The 22,598-nt window shown below is 44.7% G+C and overlaps 1 protein-coding gene across 3 annotated transcripts in view; it reads left to right on the forward strand.

Annotated features, from left to right (window-relative positions):
• Positions 1 to 22,598, forward strand: part of LOC147896978 (Thioredoxin family protein) — an 85,094-nt gene that overhangs the window by 16,073 nt on the left and 46,423 nt on the right. For all 3 annotated transcript variants that reach the window (XM_087381418.1, XM_087381417.1, XM_087381416.1), the window contains exons 4-5: positions 20,909 to 20,970; positions 21,088 to 21,155. In XM_087381418.1, the coding sequence (XP_087237544.1) occupies positions 20,909 to 20,970; positions 21,088 to 21,155 (130 nt within the window). The remainder of the gene's footprint in view (positions 1 to 20,908; positions 20,971 to 21,087; positions 21,156 to 22,598) is intronic.

Raw genomic sequence — 22,598 nt, forward strand, 5'->3', positions numbered from 1 at the left:
ACGAAATAGATAGCGAATTAGTCCTTGCATGTGCGACAATTAGAAGCCACGTGTTTTCTGGTTCGGTCGACGAAAAAAAGCAAAAAAGATCGTTAGTGGTCACGTAACTAGCCTGTAGGTTGAGACAGATTCCGAACAGAGAGCAATGCTTTGGCAGAAGAAGCAAAAGATCGTATCACTTGGTATCAAGGGAGTTACGTGGAGGCTGCAGGCTTCGGGACATCTGCACCACGTGAAGACTCCAGGGGTATCAAATCGGGTAGCAGGAGCGATCAACCAGGGAGCTTTCTTTGACATTCGTCTATTCTGTGTTCCCCCCCCCCCGATCTTAGTCTTTGTTGATGCTCCGCTTACATGAAGAGGGTCTCGTGAATGTTTAGTCTGCATGAAGGTTCGATGCCATAACAGGGTACATAGCAGACTTGGGATTTTTTTTGACTTCTTCAAATTCCTGTGGGTAATCTGGGAGGTTATGCTTGTGCATATGCCTTTGTGATAAAGTCAGAGTTGATTTGCAGGAATTTCCCTAGTATAGGGAAAAGCGGTATTTGGGTTATGCCTGTGTCAAATGCGGTCTTGCTGACCCTCATAATCCAATTCCTTGACAAGATCATCTTCTTTACAAAGCGGAATACCCTTCTTGATTGCATTGACCCATGCCTTTGAGATTGGGCTATCAGAAGAGGTAGATGGTTGACCTGGAGAAGGAGCAAAATCATCCCAATTACGGGATTGGAGAGGTCTTTGTTTGAGAGGCACTGTCTTCTTTGTAGTTTGCCAACCCTCATGAGAAGATGAATTATTTTCCACTTGCTTGCCCTTTCCTTTATCCTTGTTTTGAGCTGAAATGACTTGACTCCCTGTATGAACTGAAGGCTTTGCCCCTTTGGCTTCTGTCTTTTCCACATAAGTCTTCTGACCTCTTTATTAGATGGCTGGGGAATGGCAGTTGGAGGAGGAGGATGAAGTATAGAGGGACACTCAGAAGCTAGGTGTCCAAACTTGTGACAAGAGAAACAAGCTCCAGCAAAAATTCCCCATTTCAAAGTGAAATATTTCTTTCCCAAATTAACACCCTCAATCTCAACAACAATAGGAGGGGTTGGTCTATCAGTATCCCATAAGATGCAAAAGCGATTTTTATTACCTGTGGGATGAGGGGTACAGATCACTTGTACCAATGTCATTGCTAAGCCAGAAAGCTCCGTTTTCATGTAATTTGGGAAATCAACCACTTCAACCCATACAGGGCAATGGTGCTTAATGAGATTCTGATAGTCCTTATTAGGAGACCAAGGCATGATATGCAGCATTTGACGGCCAAAAAATAAAGGGGACATTTCAAGCATCTTTTGTTTTGTCAAGGCATCCAAGAGATGAACTTCATAAAATCCTCGAGAGGCAAAATAAACTCCTTCCACATAGCAGCCACCTAAGAGGGAATTTACCCATTGTCCCACATCATTAGCCGAAGGTAGTTTCCCAGGGAAAAAGATGATGACTGTAGTCTGAGAGAGCTTCTTCAGAGGACGCACAAGAGAAGGCAACTTCATTTTGTGAGTGAGTTCCGGAGCAGGCAGCATCCATTCTCTTCTACTTTGTTGAAATTCCTCATTCAACATGTCAAACACATAGGAAGCATCTTCAGATGAAGGGGCTATGGGGGGCAGAGTCTCCCTTGACTGTCTTTTGGGTTCTGGAGAGAGCGCCCTCTTTGCATAATACTTATTTGTTTCTGTCATGTTGAAGCTAGTCGATTCAATAGAAAGATTCAGCGCTGAAATTGGAGTCGGGTAGTAAGCTATGAAATAGAGGGAGATGAGGGTCGAGACGAAATAAACAGACGGGACAGAAAATTCACAGTTGGGGCAGATAGCGAGCAGAAATGGAATAGACAATCGGGGCATGAACCAAGTGCGAGAGGGAGTAAACAGACGGGACGCGAACTAGACAGGGTGGGCTGAAACCAAACTAGGGGCGGCGACGTTGGAGCGGCTGCAGCAAGGAGAGTTGGGCATGGGACCTGGACAGAAGGGCACGGGACCTGGACAAAAGGACACAAGAACGTGTAGCGATGAAATTACTTGCAGGAATACTGTGGGTAGCCGGGACCTGGCGCAGCTCATTGTCCACACACACACACACACACACACTTTTTTTTTTGGTAAAATCCAGTGCAGTGTATTTATATTGTCATAACTTTACAAAAGGGAAAGTCTCCAAAAAATGGAGAGTATCCCACACACACACACACACACACACACACTCTCTTTTTTTTTTGGTGAGAAGAAATCTTTTATTGCTGTAAAATAATTACATTCATAGTTACTTCAAAAACGAAGTAACTACTACTCAACTAAAGATCTCAGTATAAGCTGTATATACATCGTGATCAATCAAACGAGTGTGAACACAATCGTAGAATGATTGTTGTAGAGATCGTTTGAAAAAAGAAAGGATGAACATAGTGGATCACCAAAGGCTCTATGATTTCTGTCCATCCATAAAGTCCATAGTGTCCAGTAGCGCACCCATACAAAAAATCACACATACTACACACACACACACACACACACACACTTTTTTTAGTGAAAACTTTTGATTGATTATATTACAAGAGTAGCAACCTCAAAACGAGGCAGCCAAAAGTACATCAACTGAAAATCTCGGTGTATGCTAAATATACATCATGATCTATGCAGTGCGTCTGCAAGCAATCAAAGAAGGATTGCTGCAGAGAACGCTTAAAAAAACCAAACAAGGAAAATATGGGATCACCAAAGACTTACAGTTCCTGTCTGTCCATAAAGTCCAGAGTGCCTAATAGCAAACCCAAACAAAGAAAAGATGAAATTCTGGTTTAGGTGGATGAAAACCAAAGAGCCAGAAAAACTTCCCAAAAAGACTAGTCGGGAATCTTGCTCGCAGGCGGTGGCGAAGAAGATCAATGAACTCATGAGAACATGGACAAAACCAGAATAAATGAGGCATAGTCTCCTGAGGACTCAAGCATCTGTGGCAACGAGCAGGAGCAATGTGTCTACGGGCCAACATGTATCCAGATGGAAAAGTGCCCATAAGCACTCGCGAGAATAAAACCTGTTGTCGAAGAGGAGTTTTGTAAGCTGAAAGCTGCTTTAATCTCTTTCTCCACCACTTGGCTGTGCGATGCATTCGCCAAATAGAATTGCCTTTCTCTGAAACCCAAGGTTGAGGCAAAAGGATTTTATACAATGCAGGCACCGTAATCTGAGATAGCCTCAAAGGGCGAGAAGAGGACCCTAGTGAAGTCAAAGTCCAATCCTCCAACTTGTCCTGAAGTTCCAGAGGAGGAATCGGAACAAAAGGCGAAAGTATATAAGCAATTTGTTGCCACAGAGCACGATAATGAGAGCCCAAGCCATATCGTGTAGTTGCTAGAGAAAAAGGTAGCATAGAGTCATCATCCTGAATAACATCAGCAATAGAAGTGATGCCCTTAAAAGAAACAAAATAGCGACGAGGTTTCTGTAAAGCCAGTGGAGACTGAAAAACTGTCGACCAGTGAATGCTTTCAGCTCGCAAAGAATTACCCAGCAAAGATTGTCAACCATTCCATTCCAGATGAGAGAGGACGTGCTTCCAATCAAGAAGCAAATTGGAGACCAAAGGGCAGCGAGGCAAAGTGCCATTGATGTGACCAAATAAGAAATCCCAGTAATTGATTTGCTAGTGACCAAAGGCAGAAATACTGATATGTGTAACTAGAGATCTAATCATAAGAGCCCAAGGTTGATCACCTTGCAGAATTGCAGCAACATTTTATGTTCAAACCACCATGCATCTTAGGAGAACAAAGTTGATGCACTGAAAGCAGTCTGATACTTTTTCTGCCATGTTTGGAAGGCCAAAAGATTTCCATAATGGCAGACATGAAAGAAGCAAGATTTGCCTTGGTGAGCAGGATCAAAGGCAAGTAAAATTGAATATATGCCATAAGGATGGATTGTACTATCCGAAGCCGAACATGCAAAGGCCAGGTTGCCAATTTCCAATATTCTAGCTTTTTGCGAAGCTTGACCATCATCCAATTAGTTTGTTGACGACGAGTGAGACCCCACCTCAAAGGGTAACCAAGATGACGAACAATCTAAGTGGGTGGAATGATTTCCCCGGGCCACAAAAGACTATGCCAATCTTTAGAATGCAATGTGAGCAGCTTGGACTTTTGAAAATTTACATGAAGACCAGCTGCAAAACCAGAAACAGAGAGAGCCTGCATCAAAGCAAAAAGATCGTTCTGCGTATCCTTCGGGGTAAAGAAAGAATCATCAGCATAAGCTTGAGCAACCATGCTGCAATTTGCATCCAATTCCAAACCATGAAGGGAGCTTGTAGCCACGAGATGAACAATATATTGCAGCATAGGATAAGTAGCAATGGCATACAATAAAGCACTAAGGGGACATCCCTAATGGACTGAACAACGAAGAGTCCACTCATCCGAGAGATCTGCAAAAAGAATGCAAGCTACATTGCTGTCCCTGTAAAGCCAATAAAAAAATCTGCTGCATTTTTGTTCCAAACCCCAAAGATATGCATTGTTTGCAAGATGAAATCCCATTGAACTGTATCAAAGGCTTTGCAATATCCACCTGTAAGAGCAGAACATCCTGATGTGTGTATTTGGCATATTCAATCCCAATATAAGCATTGGCAATATTATCAGTGATATGCCTACGGGGAACGAAGCCATATTGCGAAGGATGCAGCCCATCGTGCAAATAACCTTTAATACGATCCACCACCATTTTGGCTATGATCTTGTAAATAACTAGCATGAACGTTATTGGTCTCCAATTGGTGAGCAAATCACATAACTTTTTTTTTGGAAGGAGCTTGACAAGTCCTTTGCATTTGCTGATTTTCCCAATGTTAGAAACGACCCAACAGAGGGTATGCACAGCGGAAGACTTATAGTAACGCCTAGGAGCTCACACAGTGTGGTGTGGGTGTGGAATCACAAAGTTCTTTACTTAATGTGCATCACATAGATGTGCAGACTCATCAATAGACAATGAACCAGCCAGATAGAGAAACCACCAAAATATATTTCCGTCCAAAAACTATGGACACAATACAAAATAGATAGATCCAGAGTCCCACCAATGGTGTGGTCCTCTAATCTAACCACAAGGTCCTTCTCCTATTTGCTGGCTATCTCCAGACTCGAGCCCGCGTGCTCCACCTGGAGCTTCTGTAGACTATCTGTCCAGATCCCTTCCACCTTGCTGTCTTTGCACCAGCCTAGGTGGGCAGCACCTTTGTTGAACTAAGTCTGCAACTCTCCAGCCTCTATATGCTCCTGGATGTAGGCTCATAGGCTGCTGGTCTGCTGCTCCTTCTGCTCCCTGAAGTGCTGCTGCAAGTGATAATGATCTCAGCACCTTGCTGCCCTAGAAGACAGCCAAGGTTCAGCCCTTCCTGGCTAAGTCTGCAGCTCTTGTTGCACTCTCTCACCACCTGTAGATAGGCCCAGAGAGTAGGCTTCCTGCTGCTCCTTTCTGCCCTGGAACTGCTGGCTGCTGGATGTAGAATGAGGCCAAGAGCCTCTGCTTTTATAGGCCCCAAGGCCTGGTCAAAATAGCCGACTGGTCAGCCCTATTTTGGCCGACTCAGTCTGGCTGAAAACCGATCTGGTTGGCTGCCCCTGCCAGCCCAACCAGGGCCCTATATAAGGGACTTCACTAGGCCCTTTGCAGCCTTTGTTCTAGGCAGGGACCCAGCCCTCTTGACCAGCCTAACCAAAGCCTGGTTGGCTGGCTCAACCAGCCCCAACCAGCTCTACTGTTGGCCGACCTGTTTGCTGATCTGTCCCGCCATATTCCTGTGCCATCTTTACGGTATGTTGCAGGCCATGTGCCTACCCACACGCCTTGCTAGATAGCTCGCCATGTAGGCGCCTGTACCCCGGGATACCCTGCCATCTTGTGCTGCTCTAGATCTGTCTCTTCCAGGCCAGATCTGTGCCATGTATGTATTGCCATCTGCCATGGTCTTGACGCCATGTGTTGCAGCCACTTTGATGCGTCCAGGTACTTTCCTTTTTCTCACTGATCTTTGTCCCCATGGCAGCCATCTTGCTGCCCATGTGGCCATCCCTCAGGACCCAGGTCCACCCCCCCCATGCTCTCCTCATATGGGGGCTTACAGATGGGGAGGTGACCATTCCAACACCCAGGCTGAATCAACCATTTGCAGCAAAGTCTGCTTGAGAATATCCCAGAAAGCAAGAAAAAATTCCACAGTGAGACCATCCCATCCGGGAGATTTCCATCTGCCACAGGATTTAACAGCATTTGACAATTCTCTTTCAGTGAAAGAAATTTCCAATTCCAAAGCTTGAGCATCAGAGAGGATGGGATGGACATGCTGCAAAAGAAGCTGGCGGGTGGACGCAAGTTGAGGAGAAAGAATGTCCACATGCCCAAAATGAGATGAAAAGTGCTACACACAAAAAGCAGCAAGCTCTGAGCGAGATGAGGACCAAGAACCATGAGGCATCCAGATTCGACAAATATTTGTAGCTTGTCTTTGTAATGCAAACTTTTAAAGAATTGCTTGGAAGAGCAACCTTTATCCAAAAAAGCCCTTTGCCTAGACTGGGTCTCCCATTTAGCAAGCTTTCTTCGATTATTTGATTGGAGACAAAATTTTGCCTGACATAATAGCAAGTTTTCTTCTGAAGACAAAGGCCGAAGATGACTGAGGTCTGTCAAACTCTGGCAAGTGTATTTGGCATGCTTCACGGTCTCCCATGTGGCCTGCATGTAAGATTTACCATAATCCCGAATAACATCTTGCATTCTTGCAACAAAGGCCTATCCAGATTAATGTGCATCTGATGAGAAAGAGGCTGAATGGCATCAGAAACCATGGCTTTAAAATAAGCATGGTCAAGGTAACCATTATTTATTAGTAAAAGGCGTCTGCAAGCCAATTTGTCATCTGGAAAGTCATGCAAAGAGAGCCTCAGCCAAAGAGGAACATGATCAGAGTATATGAAAGCATGGTCTATGCAAAGCTGACAAGTGAAGGCATCAGAATGCTGCGGATCAACCCGATTCCATCTGTCTAAGCGTGCCCGATATGAAGATTGAGAATTATGCTGAAAGGTATAGCTTGGAAGCATGGGCTACAATTCCTTCCAGAGATTAACGAGAGACAACTGAAGCAAAAAATCAGACCTTTTTTGCTTTTTAGAAGTCAACATGTGAGTGTGGCCTGAGGTGTTATCTCCCAGCTGTGGGGCATTATTGAAATCACCACAGATAAAAGCATAATGTTGCCAAGGATATTTGTGCATGGCATCCCAAACCAAAGCTCGATTCCCGGAAGATTGAGGAGCATATACTGATGCAAATTCAAAGATGTCGCCTTGAATGAGGCATTGTATGATCATCCATCGACCATGGTGATCATTGAAGGCCACAATAGGGTGAAGATCATGCTTAACCAAAAAAGCTACCTTAGAGAAAGAGTACTCTCTAGAATAAAAAATGTCATAACTAGCAAAATGTCCACAATGCATATGCTGATTATGCTCTTGCAAAGCCACTATATCAGGCTGCAATTGGCATATATACAGCCATACCAATTTCCATTTTCGAGCATCACACAAACCCTGTACATTCAAAGTGACACATTTGAGATGATCAAGCATATTTACAGATATATGACAGGTATGTACAACAGCAAAAATGCCTTCTATGTCTGCATTTCCACCTCAGTTCCGAGCCTCGACCCTGAGAAGAAAACTCAGCCTGAGGAGAAGACAATAATGCAGCAACTTTCTCTTGTGGAAAGAGGGTACGATTGGCTGTCACCTCAGCCCAAGTCAAACCAATACCAAAATTCTCAGCCGGTGTTTTGCCCTGAGATGAAGCACCATTCCAAGTCCGGGAGAGCAAAGGTCTTCTAGGTGAAAAGACTTTTCCAAGCATCATTCAAAGTTTTATCCTTTGCCTGAGGATGAGAGGCCGAAGGCATAGAAGGAGAAACATCACCATTTGAAGCGACCGGTGCTTTCCCTTTGTCCTGGATAGCAAAAAACAGTTTCACCCCCTTGGCCTTCATTAAAGAGGGGGCAGTAGAAGTCTTGCTCGGAGGCGGAGACAGATCAGCCTGCACTGGCATTTTTGGAGTATGTAAAGGGCATTGCGAAGTCATATGCTCAAACTTCTTGTATTCAAAGCAAGCACATGCAAAGAGACCCCATTTCAGTTTATAGAAGGCACTGCCCATCGAAACATTATTCACTGTAACCGAATAAGAGTCTGGGGTTGGATTATTTGTGTCCCACAAAATACAAAATCTATTTGAATTGCCATTAGGCCGTGGTGGACAAACCACTTTGCTAAGAGAGGCTGCAATTTTTGGCAAAAGAGAGGCCAGACATTGAGGGAAATCCACAACTTCCACCTAGACAGGGCATCTGTGTCGGATCAACGCCTGATAATCTCTGGTAGGAGACCAGGGCAACACATGAACCATCTGCTGCCCATAGAAAAGAGGAGAGTGCTCCAATAAAATTTGCCTGTGCTCGTCATTTGCCATGATCACTTCAAAAAAGCCCCTTGTTGCATAATGAACTTTTTTGACATAGCAACCACCCAGGGTTCTAGTCAACCAGTTACCAACATCTGTAGCACCAGGCATACATCCTGGGGAAAAAATAATAATGGCATGCTTGGCATATTGCTTCACGGGATCAAAAATTTCATCCACCTCAACCATGATGCCCGTGGTGGGAACCGGATCTTTCCAACTCTTTCGAGTGTCTTCAAAGCCCTCATGCATCACCTCATAGACTAACTGAGCCTCTGCAGAGGCATGGAGAGGGTCATCTTGACCCATAACCTGCTTTTGTTTTTTGTTCGGAAGTGATCTGTCTTTCTGAAAGGTCTTCTTGTAAGGACAATCTGCCATTGGGAGCTGAAAAAGCGAAGAGCCCAAGAATGGAAGAGGCTTGAGAAGGAGCTGGACAGCAATGACTAAATAAGCAGAGCAAAGGAGAAGGTAGAAAGGAGAAGCAAAAACAGTACAGAAATGAAAGAGAGAGAACAATTGTACCGAATTAAGGAAGGCTAAACATAATGGAAAAAAGGACTGACAGTATGGAAAGAAAGGCTGACAGTATGGATAGTAAAGAGGGCTGAACAGTACGGAAGCAAGGGGCTGACATTACGGAATAAAGAGGACTGAAAGGACATATAATTAAGAACTGACAGTACGGACTGGCAGTACAGAAAAGAGTACGGTCTGACAGTACGGAAATATGTACGGACTGACAGTATGGAAATATGTATGGAATGAGGAGAAGAACTAAAAGCCAAAAAGATCCCAAGGACAGGAAAAACAGCAACAGAAAAGAGTCGAAAAATACAAGAAGGAAAAGGAGGACCAGATGACAGAAAGTGAAGGAAAGGGAGCAAAGCCTAAGGGAGAACACCTGGAGAGCACCTTGAAGGGGAACCCTGAGCTGTACGGACGCGCAGTCTGCAGAGAAGTCATACGGACAGCAAGCGTCAAGCGTACGGACCTGCAGGTGGACATGTACAGATTCCGTACAGGCTATATGGAGTCAGTAAAGGGCTGTACGGAGGCTGGCAGGATGACAAAGGGGGCTGTATGGCAGAGATCCACTCCTCTTCTCTCTCTCACACGCGCATGCACACACTTTTTTTTTAGCGAAATCATATATTTCTGTGTGGGAAACCTCCAAAAGAGGAAAAAAACCCAACACACACACTTTTTTTTTAGTAATATCCAGTGCTGTATTTATATGCTCATAAATTTACAAGATGGGAAGTCTCCAAAAAGGAGAGTATCCCAAAGATCGGAAACATAAAAAGAAAAGCTCTATGCAAGAAGCATCTATATCACCCTCATGGCAGGCATCATATAAGGATTGCCGCAATGAGGCTCGGAAAGATTCATATGACTTGTGAATCAGCCGACCCAAGTATGCCAAATTATGCTCACTCCAGATTGTCTAGAGAGCCCAATATCTCACCCAAGAAAGAAATAGTGAGTATTGAGACAAAGACCTCATAAATCTGCCAAATAGCCAAAAATGTTTCCCAAATCGGTGACTCGGGAAATGGAGCCGAAGATGATATGAAATTCTCCCTAGGAGGTTCATGGAACACGAGCAGTGCCAAAGCAAATGAGGGACAGTCTCTTAAGGAGCCTGACATCTTAAACATGTGGATGGTGCAATGCGACGTTTGGCAAGTGTGACTCCCACTGACAATGTGCCTGTCATGCATCTCCAAAGAAAAAGTCTCTGTTTCAAAGGCATTTTACACTTCCATAATATCCGGAGACTTTTCCGCCACCATGAGAGGGGCTTCCTGATATGCCACAGAGTATTAGCATATTGCTGAATCCATGGAGCAGGCTGAAGAAGCCTGTAGGCTTTGATGGAGGTCAGGGCAGGCAGAGGAACAGGATGAGAGCATGTAGCAGAGGGTTGCAATTGCCAATCCATAAGCTTGTCTGTGTCAGCCACAGGGGGAACAGGTAGAAAAGGATGTAAATTTACAAGATCGGAAGTCTCCCCAACACACACACACACACTTTTTTTTCTTTTTTTTTTGGTGAGAAGAAATCTTTTATTGCTGTAAAATAATTACATTCATAGTTACTTCGAAAATGGAGTAACTATTACTCAACTAAAGATCTCAGTATAAGCTGTATACACATCCTGATCAATCAAACGAGTCTGAACACAATCATAGAATGATTGCTGCAGAGATCGTTTGAAAAAAATAAAGGATGAAAAAAGTGGATCACCAAAGACTTTATGATTTCTGTCCATCCATAAAGTCCATAGTGCCCAGTAGCGTACCCATACAAAAAATAAGTCAAAACCCTGTCTCGTTGGATGAAAACCAAACAACCAGAAAAGCCTGCCAAATGTAACAGTAGGAAATCTCGCTCAAAGCCTCTGTCGGATGAGAGCGATGAAGTCACATGTATGTGGACATAACCAAAAGATGTGCAGCACATATTCAGTAGGGTGTAAGCATCTGTGACAAACAGCCGGAGCAATATGTTTGTGTGCAAGTAGCCGACGAGATGGAAAAATGCCAAGCAGGACAAGCCAAAGGAAAAGCTGTTGTCGAAGAGGGACTTTGTAATGCCAAAGGAGACGCAGCCTTTTTCTCCACCACTTTAGTGGGCGATCCATATGCCAAACAGTATTTGCTCTTTCAGAAATCCAAGGCGGAAATAATAGCACTTTATACAGTGATGGCATTGTGATATGTGAGAGCTTCAAGGGACGGGCTGAAGAGGAGGAAGAGCATAAAATCCAATCCTCAAGCCTATTCTGAAGTTCCAAGCGAGGTACCGGCAAAAACGGTTGAAGCATTGCTGAAATCCTATGCCATAAAGGACGATAATGAGCTCCCAAATCGTATTTGCTGGCAGCCATAGAAAAAGATAAAAGTGTGCCATCATCCTGAAGTACATCCGCCACAGATGTAATGCCTTTAAAGGAGAGAAAATAAGAACGTCTTGGTTCAGGAATGGCCAAAGAAGGGTGGAATACTTTAGACCAATAAAGATTCTCAGCCCTCAAAGAGTTTCCCGACAAAGAATCTCGACCATGCCATTCCAAGTGGGATACGATATGTTTCCAATCGAGAAGCAGGCGAGAAACAAAAGGGCAGCCTCTGATCTTGCCTTGGATAGAGCCAAATATGAAATCCCACTGAGTAGGCTGCCAATGCCCAAAGGCAGAAGTGTATGAATATGTAATAAAAGAGAGCGGATCATGAAAGCCCAAGGCTGATCTCCTTGCATAAACTGCAACATCATTTTTCCTCTGTGAGCAAGTAAATGCATTTGAATATTGAGAATGTTCAGACCCCCGTGCATCTTTGGAGAATAGAGACGATGCATAGAGAGTAATCTGAGACTTTTCTTGCCATTTTTTGCACACCAGAAAATTTCCATGATAGCTGACATAAAGGAATTCAGCTCTGCCTTAGTGAACAGAATGAGAGGCAGATAAAATTATATGTATGCTATCAAAATGGATTGTGCGATTCGGCAACGAACATGCAGTGGCCAAGTTGCAAGCTTCCAATATTCAAGTTTTGCCCTCAACTTTGTCAACACCCAATCAGTTTGTTGGGAACGGGTGAGTTCCCAACCTAGAGGATAGGCAAGATGTCGAATAAATTGAGAAGCGGGGACAATTTCCCCAGGCCACAGAAGACTGTGCCATTCCTGTTCATGCAACGGCAACAATTTTGATTTCTGAAAATTTACCCGAAGACCAGCAGCCAATCCATATGTAGAAAGAGCTTGCATAATCATGGACATATCACTCCGAGTATTTTTTGGGGTAAAGAATGAATCATCAGCATATGCCTGAGCGATCATGCTGTGACTGCCAGCAATCTCCAAACCATGCAACTGGTCAGTGTCCAGAAGGTGGTCCAGATATTGAAGCATTGGATGAGTGGCTATGGCAAAAAGTAAAGCACTTAGGGGACATCCTTGCCTAACAGAACAACCAAGAGTCCAGGATGTAGAAATATCCCCTAAAAGTATGCAGGCTGCTTTACTATCTTGATATAACCAAGTGATGACCTGCTGCATTTTTGTGCCAAATCCCAATGCTTGCATAGTCGAAGAAATAAAATCCCACTTAAGAGTATCAAAGGCTTTGGCAATATCAACTTGCAATAATAAAACATCCTGCTGCGTGTATTTGGCATATTCAATTCCAACATAGGCATTAGCAATGTTATCTGTGATATGCCTACGCAGGACAAAACCATATTGAGCAGGATGCAATCCATCATGTAAAAACCCTTTTAGCCGATCGACAATCATTTTTGTAGCGACTTTGTAAATGACTGGCATAAGGGTGATAGGTCTCCAGTCTGCCAAAGATTCACAAATTTTTTTTTTTTGAAGGAGTTTAACAAGACCTCTCTTCCATGTGTCTGGCATTTCTGATTTTGCCATGCAGCATTCACCATATGTAGCAATGTATGCTTCAAAAGAGGCCAATATTCTAGAAAAAACTCAACTGTAAGACCATCTTATCTTGGAGATTTCCATCTCCCGCAAGATTTGATTGCATCTGACAGTTCTCTCTCAGTAAAAGGTTCCTCCAATTCCAAAGCTTGAGTAGTGGAAATAATGGGAGAAACATGCTGCAACAGTAAATTTCTTGCAATCAAAGCTTGCTGTGAGGGAGGAACTGTAGAACCAAATTTTTGAGAGAAATGATGCACACAAACAGAAGCAAGCTGTGACCGCGAGGTGGTCCATGATCCATCAGGCATAAGCACCCTGCAAAATTTCTGTTTTTAATCTCCTTTGATGCAAGCTTTTAAAAAATTCTTTGGAAGAGCAGCCTTTATCTGTAAAGGCTCTTTGTCTGGCTCTAGTCTCCCATTTAGCCAGTTTTCTGTGATCATTGAGGTTAAGACAATATCTGGCCTGGCATAGTGTTGTTTGCTCATGCAGGGACAACGAAGGAAGATGGCTGAGTTCAGTGAGATCCTGACAAGTGAGTTTGGCCTGAACAATACTTTCCCTCAGAGTCTTCATGTAGGACTTGCCATAACCTCTTATGACAACTTTCATTTTGGAAACAAAAGAATCCCAGGCATCATCAATATGAATATGGCTGCGAGAACACAGAGAATGAGATGTTTCAGTAACCATGGCCTTGAAAGCATCATGTTGCAAGTAGCTATTGTTCACGATCAGATGTCGCCTTTGTGGCAATCTATCATCTGGCATATCATGAAAGGATAACCGCAACCATAGAGGTGCATGATCAGAATGCACAAAGGCATAGTCAATCCACATTAAGCAGAAAGAGCATTATGTTGGAATGTGTATCCAGGTGACAAAGGCTGCAATTCCTTCCAAAGGTCCACCAAATCCAAATGCATCAGTAATTGAGACCATGCATGCCTTTCAGGGATTAACATATGAGTATGTCTGGAGGTATTGTCACCCTGTTGAGGAGCATTATTGAAATCCCCACATATAAAGGCATGATATCTCCATGGATATTGTTGCATGGCATCCCAAATTTCAGTTCTTTCTCTAGAGGATTGAGGTGCATAAACAGAGGCAAATTCAAACCCCTCTCCTCGAATAATGCATTGAAGAACAAGCCATCTGCCTTTGTTGTCATTTAGGGCAATAACGGGTTGAAGCTCATGTTTGATCAAAATGACCACCCCTGAGAAAGATTTCTCTCTAGCATAGAAAATGTCATAGCCACAATAGTGTCCTGTCTTTCCGGCATAGACATGTTGGTTGTGTTCTTGTAATGCCACTATGTCAGGCTGAAATCTATTGATGTACAGCCACACTGTTTTCCATTTCCTACTGTCACACATCCCCTGGACATTGAGTGTAAAGCATTTGATATGAGCAGTCATATTTACAGATATTTATAGCAATATAACAACTATGTACAACATCAAATTTCATGATGTCAGCCCTGCATTTCTATCTCAGGATCAATGCTTCTCCCCTGAGAAGAAATATCCACCTGAGGAGTAGACAACAAAGCAGCAACCTCTTCTTCAGGGAAGAGTGTTTTGCTAGCTGTCACTGCAGCCCATGTGATCCCAATTCTTGTATTGACCTCTGGGGTGTTTCCACTAGAAGACGCACCATTCCAAGTGCGAGGGGGGGGAAGTCTTTCAACACACACACACACACATCAGAGACATCCAGGTGGGTAGATGTGGCGAAATGAGAACCTACAAAGGCCACCATTGCAGCCACTATTTTGGAGCGGCAACAGAGTGCTAGTAAGGCTTTCAACGTCAGAGTATGTGGGATAGCTACGTAGATGACGCGATCGAGTTGGTGATTTCCACCCTTGGGGTTCTGGTACATGGGATCGAGGGGGCTTGGCGTCTTGGGAGGGACTCCAAACCCGAGCAGCCTCTCGTCGTTCGCTTCAGAGACGCCCAAGGACAACTCGCGGTAGTACACAGACGTTCAGCTTTACTGCCCACCTAGAGATCTACTAAGATGAGGATCTTACACCCCTTCAGGTGGAAGAGAGGCTACCCTCCTACAAGAGCGGGATGTTGCCAGTAGGGGAAATGGTCACTAGTCCGAGAGGGGCGGCTTTTGATAGGTCCTCGACGGGCATCCGATGGCTCTCCCACATAGGGAGGCGAGGTCTATGAGACTGCAGTGTTTGGAACTGCAATGGTACTTTATGGTCAGCTCTAGGGAATTTCTTGGAATCATACACAGGTTGGGACATAGCCTTTTACATAGAGACACACTAGAGTCCAGAGTGCGCTTTGCCTATAGTCAATGGATATACATGGGAGACAACATATTGGGATCAGACCCCAGAGACATGAGTAGTCCGAGGATCGGGAGGAGTGTGAGTCCTATAGCGATCATCTCTGGTTGGGACGTTCTCTATCGAGAGATGAGACCCACACACCAGATTCCTATGGTTTCGGATCTGACGACCTCCCCACGAGGATCTCTTTATCGTAGTTTGTTACTTCCCCCCTGAGACCTCACATTTCCCCAGGGATCTACGTGAGGAGGCTGAGACCTCGCCCTATGCAGTCCTCTACCTAGACATCATGGGATTTTTGAGCCGTGCGGAAGTCCTTGTTGGAGACTTCAACGCGAGGATAGGTATACGCCATGTATCACTTCTGGATTCTATCCTGACTCCGCATACAGATGGGTCCCTGTCACAGCTTTCCGAACAGCTATGGGCAGGTCTACCCTCATGAGCATGAGGGCAACCTTGAAGGGGACCAAAATATACTTGGATGATGACCTCACATTGCTGCAGCAGGAGCATCGGAGAGAGGGAATGGTACGGGTTATGGCAGCAAGAGATGTAGGTAAATGGGCTGCCTATAGGGATGGCAAAGTGAATATCAGAGAGAGAGCAGACAGGGGAGAAAGGGAAGGAAGAGAAGAGGGAGAAATAGACAGCACATGACGGTGTCAGACCTAGGCGATGAGAGCACCAGGAGGACTGAAAATGGCAGTTTGGAACTGCAATGGCACCCTATGGTCTGACCCAGGAGGTTTCCTAGAGACATACACTGACAGGGACATAGCTTTTTATACCGAGACACATGAGAGCCTAGAGAGAGGGCTACCCACTGTCACAGGATACACATGGGAATCTGCCCACAGGAAGGAAGTGAGAAGGGACAGTGGAGTACGAGGCTCTGTGGGTGTGGCTGTCTTCTTCAAGTCAGCCCTCAGGCCACTCCTTCCAGTGGTTGGGAAAGAGGAACATGCACAGCACATGTGGATTAGAGTCTAGATACCAAAGGCACGACCGATCTTCATTGCGGTGTGCTACTTTCATCCGGATACATCATCCTATGCACGTGAGGTTGCCACATAAGGGAACAGCCCGTATGAGAGTATACATGATGATATCACAGAGTTCTCTAGACAGGGTGACACCCTCCTCCTTGGTGACTTCACTCAGAGGGGACAACCAGGTGGGACTACTTGACTTTGCATCCGATTCCCTCATAGTGCCAGAGTTAGATGCAGTTGAGCTCGGGATGGTGAGACACTCAGCAGATGCCCCACACGCGACAGGGTAGGACGGCACCTACTTGCTATGGGAGCAATATATGATCTAATCATATACAACGGCCTTCAGAGATGGCCATCATCCGGTGGACTCACTTGTTTCCCACATGGAGGGGGGACAAGCACAGTGGACTACCTGATGGGATCCCTTGCCTTCGCATCTCAGATTCACGACTTTGTAGTACCCCCTCCCCCAGAGGCTGATCACTCTGTTAGAAATGACCCAACAGAGGGTACACACAGCAGAAGACTGATAGTATTGCCCAGGAGCTCACACAATGTGGTGTGGGGTGTGGAATCACAAACTTCTTAAATTTATGTGCATAGATGTGCAAGCCAGTAAATAGACAATGCTCAGAGACAAATATAGAAGCAGCACTTTGTATTTCCGTCAGGACAGGATACAATACCAAAAGGTTCTCCTACTAAATATCAAGCACTTCTAGATCTCTAAGCCCCGCGTGCTCCACCTCGAGCATATGTAGACTCTCTATCTAGATCCCTTCCACCTTGCTGTCTGGAAGCTAGCCTAGGTGGGCAGCCCTTTCTCAGCTTTTTGTCTGCAGGCTATGATGTTCCTCCTTCACCTCCAGAAGATAGGCCCAAGGTAGGTCTTACTGCTGCTCCAATCTGCTGACTCTTGGCTGCTCCAGGTGACATGATCTCAGCAACTTTCTGCCCTAGAAGGCAGTCTAGGTTCAGCCTCTCCCTGGAGCTAAGTCTGCAGCAACACCTCTCTCCTTCACTTCCTGTGTAGAGGCCCAAGGATGGTGGATATACTGCTCCTTTCTGCTCCTCCCAAAGGTGCTCTGCTGGATGTGAAATGAGGCCTGAGGCCTCGCCTTTTATAGGCCCCCAAGGGGCTGTCATAAAACCGACCAGCCAGCCTCATCCTGGCCGACCAGTCTGCTTGCTGGTGTGAGGTGCTGCCCATGTGGCATCCCCCTCCCTCTTTCTTTTCCTAGGTTCACTCCCCCATGCTCTCCTCATATGGGGGATTACAGATGGGGAGGTGACCATTCCAACACACTCATACCTGACGTTATGTATTTCCGCTACCAGGCTAGTCATAGAGAGAGCCCTCCATGCGCCCACCCGGACCCATGTTCACTTTGACCGGACCCTCGATCCAATCACTTAGCTCGAGAGCTTCCAACCCTACACAGAGCGGAGGTAGACCTTGCTCAGGTTTCAGCCACTTTGGCTTCACTGGTACACGAGGTTGCCATCATATCTTTCCCTATGACTCGACCCACACATGCCCCGGTTGGGAAGATGCCTCAGAACCCTTGGTATGATGATGAGTGTAAGGAGATGAGAGCTCACCTCACACGGGAGTAGGCCCTGGGACACCTGACATCATCTGAGGTGCATCACATCGGATGACATGACGTAAGATGCAAACTTTTCTCACTCGCAGGTTTGATGAGGTGGTCGGATCTTTTTTAGGGGGAGACCCAACTATCGGCTGGGGGCTCCTATCAGAGGGGAAACAACCCATTCCCATCACGGACCTAGAGATTTGGCATAGATATGCATGCTTCTTATACGACATCCTAGGTCAAATGCCACCAGATATGTCCTCTATGCATAGACCCACTACTTGTCACTTGTTCACTGTGCAGAACGTGAGGAATGCCCTCCTTCGTCTGCACAACTGGAGAGCACCAGACCATGAGGGGCTACGCTTAGAGCACTTCGTACATGGATAGGAGGTCTTGGCCCTGGTTCCAGTGCAACTGTTCAACCATGCAGTATGTCACGGGTTCCCATCTACTTGGAGCGCTAACCACCATTGTACCGATACACAAGGCAGGGGACCCTATGGATACTGGGAACTACCGCACTCTCATGATTGATCACAATTTGGCTAAGATTTATGGATCGATACTGGAGAGGGCGATCAGTAGTTATACAGAGGATCATGGGCAGCGGGCTCTTGGGGAGGCAGGCTTTTGGAGACAGCACTCCACACTAGACCATATTTTTACTGTGAGAGCCATCATCGAGGAGATGAAGTCGAGACGCCCGACCTACTCAGAGACATAGATCTAAGAGCCACCTTGGTCACAGATCTCTCCATGAGGCTGCCCTACACAATTTCTCACACACCACTCGATCCACGTGCCCTCCACCTCTTGGTTCCGTACCTTGCAATACCTGTACAGCGTGGAATGTGAGGCTTTACGCCGACAACTCCGACTTGAAATCGATCATCATCTTTCAAGAGAGGCAAAGACGATACGTGAGTACCGCCGCCTGGTTTGCCGGAAGAAGCAGGTTTTCATTTGTCGGAATGAAGAGGAGTTACTAAACATCTTGTTTATCAACAAACTCTAAAGAGTTCTAGCAGAGGTGCCTCGAATGGAGAACCCCATCCCCTCTCACAAACACCAAAACTTGGCACACCTACATAGGCACATTGTACGGTGTCACTAACCAGCTAGCACTTGACCTTTCACATGTACCATGCCCCGTTTCATGCACGCGTTTCACGACCAGTGGTGCCAAGCCCACAGTTTGAAAGCTTCACAATGGCTGAGCAAAAGATTCCACACGGACCCTCAACACCATCGCACCCATACAAAAGGCATGAGATCTTAATGAGCCCTAAAAATTACAGGACCATTATGATTGGACATGTTATGTCCAAGGTCTATCTATCAGTACACGACGCAAAGGTTAGCTAGGTCGTAGAGTTTTGGGGATTCAGAGCCATGAGACAGGCATGCTTTCAGGTAGATCATGAGACCATGGACCATATAATCACACTCAAGGGGGTCATTGAGAAGGCCAGGGCATGGAGACAGAGGGTGTATTGTTGTTTTGTGGATTTCCGCAAGGCTTTTGACACAGTGCCGAGAGCTCGACTCACCAGACGCTTACGGAGTTGACATACGATAAGGAGATCACCTGGGAAGTCATGGTACTTTGTGAGAGAGTCTCAAGGAGGGTTTGTATTGGTGCAGGGTGGACAAAGGAGATCATGAGCACCATTGGGGTCAAACAAGGTTGTCCTTTGTCACCGACCTTGTGCGGCCTCTACATAGGTGAGCTTGAGACCTGTATCGGGACCCTAGGGGGCATTGGTTTCTCTCTACATGGATCCCGCTTCAAATATTTCTATATGCAGATGATATGGTCTTGCTATCTTCCTTAGCAGAAGGACTCCAACGACACCTAGATGCACTACATACTTTCTGTGAGACACATGACTTGAAGGTTAACCTTGGTAAAACCAAGGTCATGATCTTCAACACATCTTGGGCAGCTATGCATAGAGAGCATCCTATTCTCCGGCCCGATCTTTATGATGCGACCAGTATTACAGGCTCGACTGAGCAAGGGGTACGCTGCATTGGCCAAACTCCAGTGACAGTGCTTTCACTCTCACTTCTAGGACCCTCAGACCAAGTCTCTCCTCTTTGTCTCTTTGGTTCGACCCACAGGTATGCATGCACACAAATGGTATGGCAGGTTTGCATTTTCACAAAATGATTACATCCTTAAGGATGATCATACCCAACAGCTAGAGGACAATAGATGGAGTCAATGCAAATAAGTAATTATCAAGGAATTAGAGCTTAAGGATAATCATACCCCAACAACTTGGAGTCAATTCAAATGAGTAATTATCAAGGAATATGATAAGCGCGTTTTGTTAAAGCTGAAGGAATTTCAGAAGTACATTCTATAACTGCTAAATGAAACAAGGGGTTGAGATTTTATTTTATGTGCAGTTGTTTGATTTTGGTTTTTTGATAAATTGACCATTTTTTTGGCATTGCAAGTAAGTTCATGGTAAGAGTTAGGAGCGACAAGGTTATATGTGTTAGATGGGAAAGCAAAAGATATGCCAAAGTTTAGAACATCTGCATTGTAGGTAGGATGATATCTCATGGAACGTGTCTTAAGTAGCTAAGTCAAAACAAGTCTTTACCAACAGAATCATTCGCTGATGTTCTGTAGTATACTGAAGTAGCAAGAAGCTCTGGGGGGATTGTAAATCTTATGCCTGTGTTGAATTTGGACCACTACTTACTTCATTGATAAAATCCCTCTTATGCCTTTGCTCGATCAGTTTATCCCTTGTTGGCTCAACAATCCTTGTGGAATCCATTTGCTTCCTCCTATTAGCTCCATAACCTAATTGAGCACTACTTGAATATTTTTTCTGATTAAGAGTTAGTCCATGATAATTACTGTTTAGTCACTTTTTAAGCTCTTTTAAAAGGACAACTTGAAAATTCAGTGACAAAGGTTGTGAAATTTGTAGAGGCATGCCCCTTCTGCAGGCGGGTCAGGGAGGCCTTGACAGAATTAGATCTTTCTGCTGAGGTGAAAGATTCTCTTTCTGAGAGCATATTATTAAATGTTAAGATTATCTAAAACAAGTTATAGGAAAGGATGTGGCATTGTTTTTACTCAGCATTGGTACAATTTTCTGCTGCGCAGGTATACCCTTGTCCCAAGGGTTCTCTTATTCATCGGCAAATTGTCAAAGAAATTGGTGGGAAAGAGCAGTGGGTTTCTGGTGCCGCCTACATTCTTATTTAAGTCAATAAAGGGTGACTTGTGGATGCACTCACACAAATTGCATGCTAGATCTAATGCCAAGCTTTTACTCATGATTGAAGTTTTGGGACTATTACTTGTGACTAAAGTGTGATTTTACCCTCCAATCTGATCAGTAGTAAGAAATCATCGATTACTACTAATCGAGTAGCAGCCTTTGGAATTGATAGAAGAAGAAAGTTATTAAACATGCCATAGGAGCTACCTTCCAACTTACAACACATGCATTTGAATCCCTAGATGTGACATAGAGGAGAGAACACAAAGGATGCCAAAATTATCCTCTTTCTGCACCCTGTAGAGAGTAATTTGTTTTCAGCTCAGTTTGACAGCCTTGCTGCCTTTTACTTCCACTGCAAAATTTTTTAGCTCCTTCTTTATCATTGAACTTTCCCTATAGAGAAGTTGGAAAGGTGCCCTGTCTTGCTATAGTTGTCACAATGCCATGCCTTGCTTTTGAGTCCTCCATCTTGGTTGTCAACATCTATCTTGCCAGAAATGTAGCTTCATCATAAAAGTAGCAGATGCAACCTTTTGCATGTATTAGAGAGGGAAAAATGGGCTAAGTTAGCAGGGGTGGGCTAGCACTAATGGTGACGCTTTAGCAAAAAGGGGTTTGAATGGTAGAATGGCACTTTATAAGACATTCCTTCACTTGAATTTCACCCCATTGCCCATGTTGACTTGCCGCAGTGGGTTTCTGGTGCCGCTTACATTCTTTAAGTCAATAAAGGGTGACTTGTGGATGCACTCACACAGATTGCATGCTAGATCTAATGCCAAATTTTACTCATGATTGAAGTTTTGGGATTATTTCTTGCGACTAAAAGTGTGATTTTACCCTCCAATCTGATCAGTAGTAAGAAATCACTGATTACTACTAATGGATGAAAAGGTAGCAGCCTTTGCACTTGATAGAAGAAGAAGTATTAGTTCGTTATTTAACATGCCATAGCAGCTTCCTTCCAACTTACAACACATACAATTGAATCCCTAGATGTGACATGGAGGAGAGAACACAAAGGATGCCAAAATTATATTCTTTTTGCATCTTGTAGAGAGTAATTTGTTTTCAGCTCAGTTTGACAGACCTTGCGGTTGAATAGTTTCGTGGTTTTGCATCACATATGTGCATCTTGGCACCAAGAGGCATAGTGCATCAACATTAACCTCATTGCCAAGATCTACCGTCAAATCTCTTGGAGATCATGCTCACCAAAAGTCACAATGCAGTATGGTCTCTAGTTTACCTCAAAGGCTTGATACTTCCCCCATGACCCCAAGGCTCGCCTCCCAAGCACTGAATGAACTAGTGAGTAGGCCTTGCATTTTAACATGCAAGATGATATTTTGATTTGATGGAGGCTGATCGAGCTACTGTCTCTATACGA

Source organism: Dipteris shenzhenensis, chromosome 11, assembly GCF_047967505.1.
Source record: "Dipteris shenzhenensis isolate YYH24624 ecotype China chromosome 11, Dip_SZ_1.0, whole genome shotgun sequence".
In the NCBI taxonomy this organism is placed as follows: Eukaryota; Viridiplantae; Streptophyta; class Polypodiopsida; order Gleicheniales; family Dipteridaceae; genus Dipteris; species Dipteris shenzhenensis.